General features: G+C 40.9%; 1 protein-coding gene across 5 annotated transcripts in view; it reads left to right on the top strand.

The window, feature by feature from the left end:
- The window catches only part of auh (AU RNA binding protein/enoyl-CoA hydratase), a 316,065-nt gene that overhangs the window by 226,738 nt on the left and 76,072 nt on the right, over positions 1 to 13,255 (top strand). For 4 of the 5 annotated variants that reach the window (XM_043714131.1, XM_043714121.1, XM_043714142.1 and 1 more), the window contains 2 exons: positions 2,518 to 2,610; positions 6,370 to 6,426. In XM_043714131.1, coding sequence (XP_043570066.1) covers positions 2,518 to 2,610; positions 6,370 to 6,426 — 150 coding nt within the window. The remainder of the gene's footprint in view (positions 1 to 2,517; positions 2,611 to 6,369; positions 6,427 to 13,255) is intronic. The other variant, XM_043714150.1, reaches the window with a different exon arrangement.

Genomic DNA, 13,255 nt, shown 5'->3' with positions numbered 1-13,255 from the left:
ATTGCTAGCTGCTGCCACTGCTTTCATCATGTTGCTGTCTGAAGTACCCACCTCCTATCCCCTGATTGACCAGAAGCTGTCAGAGCAGGGCGGAAAGTGATGGAGGAGTGATTTCTGTCATCATATTTCTTTGTTCCAGGGAAGCCCACTTCTGGCCATTTAATTGTCAGCTTTATAGAAACAAAAGCAGAAGTTGCTGGAAAAGCTCAGCAGTTCTGGCAGCATCTGTGAAGAGAAATCAAAATTAATATTTCGGATCCAGTGATCCTTCCTCAGAACTTCTGTTTTTGTTTCTGATTTACAACATCTGCAGTTCTTTTGGTTTTTATTTTGTCAGTTTTAAAGTTAATTTGGCAGGCCTTCCCTGAAGAGGCACCCTGAGGTGTCATCAACTTTCTAACTAGTGGCAACTGCCTTGCCTCCTGAGATGGGACTGACAATGTTGTTATGCGTGTCAGTTGGATTCAGGAATGATGCTGCATTGCTATTGCGAATCATAGAATCTCTACAGTGCAGACCATTTGGCCCACCAAATCCACACTGAACCTCCAAAGAGCATTTCACCAGGCTCAACTCCCTACCCTATCCCTGTTGCCCTACATTTCCCATGGCCAATCCACCTAATCTGTACATCTTTAGATTGTGTGAGGAAACCAGAGTATCTGGACAAAACCCATGCAGACACAGGGAGAGCGTGTAAACTACACACAGTCACCCGAGGCTGAAATCAAAGCTGGGTCCCTTGTGCTGAAAGGTAGTGTTGCTAACCACTGAGCCACCTTGCCACTCTGGTGTGTAATTGTTGTTCAATTGTTGGTCCTTTTGTGAGGGAACAATTGACCAATAGGCATGATATGTTTTCAGTTTTTAACTCTGTGAAGGGGAAGTTTCTCCATTGCACATAGATGTCTGTAGTTGTGACAATAGATCTAGTAATTTACATGCACCATATGTGATTGGGGTGAGAACATCTCTACGTAGGTCCCACGTTGCTGAGTGGATTGATTTCAGTTGTGTGTGTTGAATGTTTGAACTCTGACTAGATCTCCAATTCTTCATTCTGGCAACAAAATGACAGTGATCAAAATGAAATATGGCTTTCAGTTATTTCATTTCAATCTCATAACTCAGTCCTCTTTCTATTTCTGGCTCTGATAAAATTATAGTTATTGGAAGAATAAATTATTGGAAGATTCTAGTTGTAGAATGACTAATTATTGGACTGACTACTTTGCATTCCTTCAATTTTTCCATTCTAAGGTTGCCTTGTACACGTCAAAGTAATTTTCACATTTGCCTCAGAATTCCAATTAACTGGGCAGTGTGGAGTAGTCACTGGACATCTGCATTTCCCAGGTTTTCATGAAGAATCTAAATTCTTCATTCATAAATTGAAGGCATTATTGCTCATTATAGTTTTGCTTAGAAATTTTTCAAAGTATTGCACAAAAATTGCAACTCATGGCCTGCCTGCCAGCCATTCTAACCTTTCCCATTTTAAGGAGGACAATGGATAGCTCACTTGTGCTTTGGCCTATTGAAGACCTCAAGGGGCCACTTAAATGCCTTTACTGCCTCAGCTGCCATGTTCCCTTCAACAGAAGGAGGCCCATACCATGTGGGAAGTCTGTGAGCTTCATCTGTGTGGGCTGGAGTTGAGCTTGAGAGCCATTTTTGCGGATCTGCTGTGCCCATATGGGTTACTCCCTAAATTTATAGCTATCTTTAACTCTTATCCCACCACCACCTCTCAAACTTGGCCCCTTTTGGACCCCTCACTGGGCCCTACCAACCAAGTCCCAGTGATACTCAGACTTAACATTCAATGCAGTCTTGGTTAATTGCTGATCTTCAAGTACTGGCTCAAAGTTTAGCTGTGGTCACCTCTCCAATGTGAAACTTTTCACATAGAACTTTAGACTATCCAATTAGCTGGCAGCTCTCTGAGGAAGGAAATCCACCTCAAAAAGCCAATTAACACCTTGTCAAATGCTAATTGGCTGTGCATTATCTAACATTGATGGGGAAATTATGGTCCCTACTAGTGCTTCAGATGGTGGGGTGGGAGTCCTGGTTATCTAAAAAATCTTACACTATGTGAGAGTCAATCATCAAAGCAAGAGCTCAGCTTTATTGCCTGAAAAGATACACACAACCTTGTTGTAGATAACTGTGCTTATACATAAATCAACACCTTGGTTATTGTTAAAATAATCATACTGTATTATGGCTTCTGTGTTCATGAATTGAAGCTGTTGGGTGAAAGGTTTAATGCTACTTGTAATGCTACTTCTGTACTACAGCTTCAATGGTTTCCATTTCAATGGGATTAGATTCCAGAGCTTTTGGCTCAGAGATAAGATTTTTAACCACTCACCTTGACATAAGAAATAGAGGAATTTAATTATTTGAATTTTTGAAAATGTGTGTGTACAAATTGAAACAAAGCTAATTTGTCTTGAAAGGAATATTACTTCCAACATTACAATTTTTATTAGAAAATTCTTTTGTGTGCAGGTAACCTCCCAATGCCCACAATTGCTGTTCTTGATGGAGCTGCCTTAGGAGGGGGCCTAGAAATGGCTCTGGCTTGTGACATTCGTGTGGCTGGTAAGAGACAATTCCATTAAATGTTTAGTGAAATCGCATGGGAAATAGTCTGTAAGGTTCCCTCCAGACTTTTGCTCTCTAATTTTTCTTGATGTTGTGAGGTAATGCAATTAGGAAGTCGGATGACTTGGCAATGTGCAATTTTACACATGCGTGTTGTAGTCTGGAGGTATGGTTAGCGATGGTAGAGGCTCCGATTTCCTTTCCATCACATAGTTGACCAAGAATGTTGTACCACCTGTCATTACTGAGTGTTGATGGGATTTTCAGGTTGTTAGTTAATTTGCTCGTCCACAGAATGCACCTTTTTGACCATCAACTCTTTGGATGGGTTTAGATTCCAGAGCTTCTGGCTCAAGGTAAGAACGTTATCCACTGCGCCTCAAAATGTGAAGTAAAAGTAGATAATTATTTGATTTTTTTGTTGTGTTCAAATGATAATTGTTAAATAATTTCAGCCTGTGTCATTAAGCTATTTGTACACTAAATCACTATGATATGGATTCTAGATTGCAATGTTTATCGCTTTTCTACCACAACTCTGAATCATTCACAACTCCTCAGATACTGAAGCTGTCCATTGTCCAGATGTAGGAAGACCTGGACAACATTCAGGCTTTGGCTAATGAGTGACAAGTGACATTTGAGTCACTGAAGTGTTAGACAGTGACCACCTCCAACAAGAAAGAACCATTTCCTCATGACATTCAACAGCATTGTCAATAGCAAATCCCCCATCATCAGCATCCAGGGGATGAGCATTGACCAGAAACTTAATGTGATTAGCCAAATAAATAATGGCTATGGGAGAAGATCAGAGGCTGAAAATCTTGCAGCAAGTGACTCATTCTCTGACTCAAAGCCTGTCCAAAAGGCTACAATGCACAACTCAAGACTGTCATGGAATAACTCTTTACTTGCCTGGATGAATGTCGTGCCAATGATAAGAAGCCATCTGTGACAAAGACATCCAGCCAAAGAATGTGTGACCCTCAACACACAATCACAGTAGTGTTTACTATCTACAAGATCTGCTGCACCAACTTGCCAAGCATTCTTTGACAGTACCTTTCAAACCCATGGCCTCTATCACTAGGTAGGACAAAGTTGCAGTCACACCAGAATATCACTTCCTGCAAGTTTCCTTCTAATCTACACAGCATTCTAAGGCCATTCCTTGACTGTTGTGACAAAAATATCAAACTCCCTTCTCAATACCAACCATAGAGATAGCCAGATAATTTTTGAAGATAATATGATGTAGATGATAAGAAATCTCAGGCTTGTAACAAGAAAAAAGAAAATGGCTATGATATTATCTTGTATTCACTTCCCTGTTTGCCTAAGAAGTCTGGACAGCAAATAAAATGTGTGGAAGAAGTGAAAATATTTGAAACGTGAATGCCAAGGTGTATGCTTAAAATTCCATGTGCAGATCATAAGACACTTAAACAATGGATCTGAGCTAAAAGCAACTGAAGATTTTTTCATAATGGGCAAATGGAGAACAATAGAAGGAGGAGTCTGCCTAGTGATTATTGGATCATGGATGTCACAGAATATTTGCAAATGAGATGTGAGGATGATACACTTCACAGATTTCCAGTTAGGAGTAGCTACAAGTAGAATAGGGAGTATGCTGTATTTTTGCAACTTTATTTTTAGAATTAGGGTACCATAAATTTTTGTCACCCCTCGTCGAGCACTTTGGGAAAGTAGAGCTCCTCTTCCTCAGGGTCTAAACTGTTTCCATACCATGTTAATTTCTTTGTTAAATATTTAAGTCGTCATAGACATACCAGACCATAGGGCTGCCTTCAGGAATGATGAAGGACTTATGCCAGAAACACCGACTCTCCTGCTCCTCAGGTGCTGCCTGACCTGCTGTGCTTTTCCAGCACAGCACTTTTTGACTCTGATCTCCAACATCTGCAGTCCTTACTTTGTCTTTCCAGTTGAATCCATAGTACATGGCACACATAACTATTTGGCCATAAATTATTATCACATTTCTTGTCTTCATCAGCTTTAACTAATTTGTCAGTGTTCAAGAGGGAGTTATTACTAGCAACAAAAATGGAAGTTTCTGGAAAAGCTCAGCACGTCTGACGGCTTCTGTGGAGAGAAATCAGTTAACTATTTGGGTCCAGAATGTTCTGTGGAAGTGTCATTGGACCTGAAACATTATCTCTGATGCTGCCAGACCTGCTGACCTTTTCCAGCAGCTTCTGTTTTTGTTTCTGATTTACAGCTTCTGCATTCAGTTTTCAGTTGTTATTGCAAGTGCGGAAGGCCTTGAATGTGTCTTGAAAGTTAACTTCTCTAAAGGTGATGTGTGGTCATTAGTTCTTCTTTTATTCGTTCATGGGATGTAGGCCAGCATTTATCGTCTATCCTAGTTGCCTTTAAGAAGGTGGTGCTGAGCTAACATCTTGAATTGCTGCAGTCCATGTGCTGTAGGTAGACTCACAATATTGTTCGAGAGGGAGTTCCAGAATTCTGACCCAGTGACAAAATCCCAATTTGGACGTGGGTGGAGAACACAAATGCAGCTGTTGAATTAGTCATCTAAATATTCTAGTAGGTATTTAAGTAGTGTTTTAACCAAATATCCTTAATTTTACGGCTAGCAGATCTATTCCCCAAGCTGTCAGCAACATGCCAGAATATGAAGGGCAATGTCCAACACAGATACCTTTTTTCAGTTTATTTTTGTTCATGGGATGTGGGCATTGCTGTCTGGCCCATTCCTATTTGCTTATGGATAGTTAAGAGTTCACACAGATGCTGTGAATTGGAGTCACATGTAGGCCAGGACGTGTGAGAACAGACGTTTTTCTTTTTTAAAGGACGTTATTGAACCAGAAAGGTTTTTACAACAATCCACAGTGGTTTTTACAACAATCCACAACAATCACCATTAAGCTAGCATTTTATTCCATATTTTTATTGAATGCATATTTCATCACCTGCCATGGTGTAATTTGATCCACATCCCCAGAATTTTACATGGGGTACTAGCTTACTAGTCCAGTGGTATTATCACTATGCCATTGCTTTCTCTGAAACTGATAGGGTTTGACCATTTATTCTTGGAGTTCTAGCCATGGCCAGGTCAGAGGCTGCTGATCATGGCACTTCTCAGAAAGTGCTTTCTATGGCTAACAATTTGAAGTTGCTTCATCTACCTTCTACATTACTGACTTTCAGCTCCACTTCAAATTTGTGAAAATTTTAAATCAATACTCCACGTTCAGCCTTCTGTTGCTGATTTCATCAAAGCCTTTCATACTTTTAAAATTTGTACTAAATCTTTTAATCCAATATATTATTGTCTGTATTGAAGTGTAGCAAGATCTTCCTAATTTGTAAATTGATTCGCTATGAGCTGGCACATGCATCCATTCAAACATGATGTAATTTTGTACACTGGCAAGAGTATTTAGTCTTGAGTGGAAAATAGTTCTAGTTTAACTTTAAATCAAAGTTAGTAATACAGTTCAGTAATACATTTATTGTATTTTTTGTAGTATAGGGGTAGCCCATACATAGAATTATTCATCCATAAATTGTGATCATATTTCTTATCCTAATATTTAGTATATGGCTTTTCAGAACATCAATACTAATATAATTGTTGGAGCACCCAAAAGGTTGAAAAATGAAGGTCCTACAAGTGAACACTTTCTAAACAGTACTAAAAATTCAGTGTGTAAACCAAGTCTCTGATCAATGTCTACTTCTGTTCTTTACTTACAGCTACCTCTGCAAAAATGGGACTTGTCGAAACAAAATTGGCAATTATTCCAGGTGCAGGTACGGACTCATACAATTTGTCTTGTTTCCCAGTTTCTAATTAAATACATGTAACACAGTGTGGAACTGTTTGAATTTTTAGTTGCTGCAATGTTGAATTTCTACTTGTTTCTTTCATGAATGAAAACAAACACAACTAGCATACTTTCTTCTAGGTGCTGTTGGCAAAACGTATTGCTCATGTTCACTTGAGTATGTTTGAGGTCAGGAATTTGGCAGTAGGCAATAATGTTCAAGCCACTGGGACAACAGCAATAAATAGGTATTCAGACTAGCACCTAGAGAATAGGATAAAACCAGTATGACCTGAGGAGGGTATAGACAATTTGTATTTTGGAAAGGCAAATCAGAGCAGGACTTATACACTTATGGTAAGGTCCTGGGGAATGTTGCTGAACAAAGAGACCTTAGAGTGCAGGTTCATAGTTCCTTGAAAGTGGGGTTGCAGTTAGATAGGATAGTGAAGAAAGTGTTTGGTATGCTTTCCTTTATTGGTCAGAACATTCAGTATAGGTGTTGGGAGGTCATGTTGCGGCTGAACAGAACATTGGTTTGGCCACTTTTAGAATATTGTGTGCGATTCTGGTCTCCCTCCTATTGGAAGGATGTTGTGAAACTCGAAAGGGTTCAGAAAGGATTTTGCCAGGGTTGGAGGATTTGAGCTTCAGAGAGAGGCTGAATAGGCTGAGGCTGTTTTCTCTGGAGCAGCGGAGGCTGAGGGGTGACCTTTTCAAGGTTTATAACATCATGAGGCACATGGATAGGGTAAATAGACTTGGTCTTTTCCCTGGGCTGGGGGAGTCCAGAACTAGAGGGCATAGCTTTAGGTTGAGAGGGGAAGAATTGAAAAGGGACTTAAGGGCCAACCTTTTCACGCAGAGAGCGGTGCGTGTATGGAATGAGTTGCCAGAGGAAGTGATAAAGGCTGGTACAATTACAACATTTAAAAGTTATCTGGAGGAGTATCTGTGTAGGAAGGATATAGAGGGATGTGGACCGAGTACTGGCAAATGGGACTAGATTAGGTTAGGATATCTGGTCAGCATGGAAGAGTTCAACCGAACGGTTTGTTTCCGTGTTGTACATCTCCATTACTTTGTCACTCTATAATTATTCAATAATCTGATTGGGAAAGGTGGCTTGAAATCGTGAGGTGAGTGAGTGTACCAGCATAATCTGATGGGGAATGATTATCAGTATCATTTACTAGGGCCCATGTAGAAGGAAAGTGAGCTTGGACTTGAGCAATGGTAAAAACCGTTCTTTCCGCGACTACATTGTCAGGTCCACGCCCTCTAAAAACCCACCCTTCCCTCCCGGCACCTTCCCAGCCACTGCAGGAATTGCAAAACCTGCACCCACATTCTGCCGCCACCCCCCTCCACCCCACCTCTGTCCAAGGCCCCAAAGAAGCCTTCCACATCCATCAAAGTCTCATTTGCACTTCAATACATGTCATTTACTGTATCTGTCGCTCCCGTTGCGGCCTCCTCTACATTAGGGACACAGGACGTCCACTTGTAGAGCGCTTCAGAGAACATCTCCGGGACACCTGCACCAATCAACCTCACTGGCCTGTGACTGAACACTTTAACTCCCCTTCCCACTCTACCAAGGACATGCAGTCCTGGCCTCCTCCATTGTCACTCCCTTACCACCCAATGCTTGGAGGAAGAACACCTCATCTTCTGCCTCGGGACCTTCCAACCCAATGGCATCAATGTGGATTTCACCAGTTTCTGCATTTCCCCACCTTACCCAGTTCCAACCTTCCAGCTCAGCACAGTCCTCATGACCTGTCCGATCTGTCCATCTTCCTTCCGACCTATCCGCTCCACCCTCCCCTCCAACTTATCACCTTTACCCCCACTTCCACCCACCTACTGCACTCTCAGCTACCTGCCCGCCAGCCCCACCCCGCCTCCTCTTTACCTCTCCATCCCTCATTCCTGACGAAGGGCTTTTGCCTGAAACGCCGATTTTCCTCAGATGCTGCCTGACCTGCTGTGCTTTTCCAGCACCACACACTCGACTCTAATCTCCAGCATCTGCAGTATTCACTTTTGCCAAAGGAGTAGGGAGACAGCACCTGTTTCGACTAGAAACAAAGAAAACAAGAGAAGAATACCAGCATAAGCTGAGTAGGAGAAGAACAGCATCAGTAAGTAATTATGCAAGAGGAGCTGGGGATGGGTCAGGTTAAGAGTATCAGTTTGGCTTTGTAGCGAGGAGAGTGAAATACACTTCAAATACTAATATGACAATGTTATAAAGAATTTTAACTGATTTGTTAATACAGAGAGAGATGGAGGGACAGGTAGCATTGAGGCGGCAGGGAGGCTGCAGAAGGACTTGGACAGATTAGGAGAGTTGGCAAGAAAGTGGCAGATGGAGTATAATGTGGGGTAAGTGTGAGGTGATGACTTTAGTAGGATGAATAGAGGCATGGACTATTTTCTACTTGGGGAGAAGATTCGGAAGTCTGAAGTGCAAAGACACTTGGGAGTTCTAATCCAGGATTCTCTCAAGGTAAACTTGCAGGTTGAATCAGTAATTAGGAAGGCAAATGCAGTAATGGCATTTATTTTGCGAGGACTTGAATATAAAAGCAGGGATGTACTTCTGAGGTTCTATAAGGTTCAGACCGCATTTGGAGTATTGTGTGCAGTCTTGGGCCCCACGTCTCATTCCTGATGAAGGGCATATGCCCGAAATGTTGATTCTCCTGCTCCTCAGATGCTGCCTGACCGGCTGTGCTTTTCCATCACCACACCCTTTGATTCTGATTTTCAGCATCTACAGTCCTCACTTTCCCCATAACTCAGGAAGGATGTGCTGGCTCTGGAGTGTGTTCAGAGGAAGTTCCTGAGAATGGTCCCCAGATTGAAAAGCTTAACCTATGAGAAAATTTTGAGGACTCTGGGTTTATACTCGATGGAGTTTAGAAGGATGAGAGTGGATCTAATTGAAACATACAGAATATTGAATAGCCTGGACAGTGTAGATGCTAGGAAGATGTCTCCATTGGTAGGAGAGACTAGGGCCTGAGGGCATAGCCATAAAGTAAAGGGTAGACCTTATGAAACAGAGATAAGGAGAAACTTCTTCAGCCAGAGAGTGGTGAATCTATGGAATTCACTGCCATAGAAGGCTATGGGGGCCAGGTCATTGAGTATATTTAAGACTGAGGTAGATACGTTCTTGAGTATCAAGGGGATCAAGGGTTACAGGGAGAAAGCGGGAGAATGGGGTTTGAGAAACTTACCAGCAATGATTGAATGGTGGAACAGACTCGATGGGCTGAATGGCCTAATTTCTGCTCCTATTGTCTTATCGTCTCATGATCTTTATAGGTAATGCATGGTCAGGTCTTAGATTGTTTTTGATCACCAAATTGAATTTGACCAGACTATTTTAACAACAAAATGTAAATGCATAATCTGAATAGCCTGAAATTACTCCACACGAAATTAAAATCTCAGCAAATTCTACTTTGATTTTCCTGTGTAGAATTTTAAGCGTGCATTGTGTTTGCTATACCTTAAACACTTACTGAATGTGTTAGTGGTTGTAAAAGTAACTACTACATTGAAGTTTCATGCTACTGTTTCTCTCTAAATACCAGCTAGGGATAACTGCCAAATTAGTAAGTCATTCTTTCAATCACTTAGTTAATATATCCCCATGTGGAAGATCTATAATGTGAGAGAGCCTTGCAATCATACAGTCTATCTGGCTTCCCTTAAATTGCTGCCAAGAAATATTCCCTGTTATTGTTCTGCTTATGAATAGAAAGAGGTTCTAGTCCATGTACAGCTGGTCTGTGACCTCAGCATTGAATCATGAAGTGCATGCTGATTACTCTAGCAGTTGCCATGATTTGTCCATTTTTGACAATCCATTGTGTCACCATTACTTCAATTGCCAGGAAAACTGGATGGACAGCTGTTGGGGAATTATTACAAATCACTGAAATCTTGACTGTTTACACAATTGAAAAACGGTGGCCAACAGCTGGTAACCGATAGAATGAGGTGTCCAATGTCAGCATCATTTTGATGGACCAGAAAGTAACTTGAAGTAAAGGTTTAAATGACTTCATAGACAGGAGAATGTTAAATCCAATCTGACTAAGTTGTCAAATTTATTATTGTATGTTGCACATTTTTGCTTATTAAAAAGGCCTTGCCATAGAACAAGTGAGGGAAGATAGGCGGCGCCAACCACTGGCATAACAGTGGTTAGGATTTGAATCTCCAACTCAGAGACAAATGGCATTCCTAACATGAGGAAAGGTCATAAGGAAACATCTAAGGATGAATATTTCATTAAATACCTGCATCATAGAATTACAAAAGTAATCGTGTCATGCTCAATGCCCTTGACACCAGCATTTTCTCCACTGTGCCTAGTAGTGTTCAATAGGTTTTGGCATTGTGCTTCCCCTAAGTAAAGGTATATGATAAATAAATACAAACTGTGTTTCTTTTAAACATTTATTCAGCTGGAGGAGGAAGTGAAGTTGGCATTAGATGGATGCTCCTGCACCTACAAATGCCACTTCCATTGATGTGCTAGTTACCTGGACTTGTTTTCCCAGGATTACTTTTATTATTAGTTGTATATTTGCAATAACTGGGTTATAGGAATGTGATTTTTCTCTGAGAGACATCTCCATGTATGTCAGCTCCTGCTATTCATTTGGTGTGGGGCTGTTAGTATGGTCAAAGATGCATGTGGGTGCAGATTGATTGTCTTCAATGTTGAAGAATTGTATGATCTGGTTCTGCACCATGATGAATATAGAGAAGATGGACTGCTCTCACTTAGCATCCAAAGGCTCTAACAGCACCATTTTTGTGGCATTTCTTGAAGAAAATTATGGCTGAAGATTGAAATCTTAGGAAAACGACGTCCACTGTAGAGGGACATGGAATGGCCATGCTTGTCAAGATGATTTACAGATTATCAAATAGTCTTACAGCATTGCATAGTTACAGATGATAGAGTTATTTACAGCACAGAGGGCAGCCATTGAGTCCATGCTAGCTGTCTGTTGAACAAGCCTGCCATTTTATATAGTCCTGAACAATGTCTTATTTCTTCCAAATGCCCATCTGATTTCCTATCAAAATTGTTAATCATCTCTACTTGCATCACTTTACAAGGGCAGTTAGGGTTGTGTCAACAACTCCCATGTTCTATGAAAGAACAATTAAACAATAGCTGCTTGTTTTGTAAAAATTTTCTTCCTCTCCACAGTTGCTGCCCGACCTGCTGAGTTTTCTCAGCAATTTCTGTTTTTGTTTCCTTTTAAAGTTTGTTTTCTGCCTTCATTGAACATAACAACCTGGATCTCACAAGAAGATTACATAATTGTCTTATATATGAATCTATGTATCCATAATCTTGTGCAGACATGCTACAAGTATAATGTATATAAACTTAACATATCTTTTATTTAATCAATCAGCAAGTTTCTGTGCCATGAGGGAGATTTGCCACAATATATAAATTGGCAACCGCAGAAACAAATGCTGTGATTTTCAAAACAATACTATCTTTTTGGAAGGCTGTTACTTTTATAGGTTAAAAGTTAATTTAATTTCTGGAACGATTTTGTTTCCTGTTATTTGTCTTTTTGCTTCTACTGCTGCAGGCTATTTCGTAAGAGTCCAGAAATATTTGCAAATATGTTTTTAAGGCTACTATCAATACTGTTCTGTAATTGTCTGATCATAAATGTGTTGCAGTAACTTTTTCCCTGGCTATCCTCCTTCATTAGGACAATATTTTTTTTTCATTGTAGGGAATGGGCATCTCAAGCTGGGTCAACACTTATTGCCCATCCCTCATTTCCTTGAGAAAGTGGCGATAATCTACCTCCTTGAACTGCTGCAGTTCATTTAATATAGGTAACCCCTGCTATGGAAGGAGTTTCAGGATTTCGACTCAGCTGTTGCTTCGTGTTATATTAAATAACCTGTTTCAGAACTAAAATGAAAACCGAACCAAGGACATATTCAGTATGTCAACCAGCCACACTGAATAGGAAAACAGAAACAGTAGGCTGGATTTCGTTACTGGCATCAACCCAAAGACAGGACTAAATAGAGTTTCCATGTGTACAATTGTAGCAGTGGGTTGGCTCATCCGCTTTACAGAAGATCCTGCTGTGTGGTTGAAGATGGTGGACAGGCTTCTGAAGCTGCTGGCTCAATTAGAGGTCTCTTAGGTTTTGAAGCTTTGGAAGCATCACCAAGAGAGGTGGACACTGTGTGCCTGGTCAGAGAATTCTGGTGAATCTCAGGGTGAGGCACCTCATACTGAACAGTACAAATTAACATTAAGGATAACTGAGGGGAAGCCTCTCTGATGGAATCATTGAGTCGCAGGGAGAAAACTCCCATGAAGCTTATGGTCTCCGAGCAGAGATTCACTACTTTGTGGGCAAAATGTCAATATCCTGTAAAATTGCACTTAATAGGGCTTTAATTATGTAGATCAGTTGCCTGCTTTCTGAGAGTGGGCAGATGATCCGCCCTGGAAACCTCTCCATCAGCTGGACTGCATGAACATGAGCTCCCTACCATTTCCACTTATGTTCTGGCTACCTAGGATCTAGTAAAATTCTGTCCAGCATAGTCGTCTGTTCATTCAAGAGATGTGAGTATTGCCGCTATGGCTACACCTATTACGCATCTCTAATTGCCTTCATGATGGTGATGGTGAGCCACTGCATCCCTGTGGTGTATTAGATCAACACAACTGAGTGCCTTCACTTTTCTAGGCACTTCAGAGGGTGCAGTTATGGGTCAACCACATTGCC

Source organism: Chiloscyllium plagiosum, chromosome 2 (genome assembly GCF_004010195.1).
Source record: "Chiloscyllium plagiosum isolate BGI_BamShark_2017 chromosome 2, ASM401019v2, whole genome shotgun sequence".
In the NCBI taxonomy this organism is placed as follows: domain Eukaryota; kingdom Metazoa; phylum Chordata; class Chondrichthyes; order Orectolobiformes; family Hemiscylliidae; genus Chiloscyllium; species Chiloscyllium plagiosum.
The sequence above is the reverse complement of the archived record's forward strand: the minus strand, read 5'-3'. Positions and strand labels throughout refer to the sequence as shown.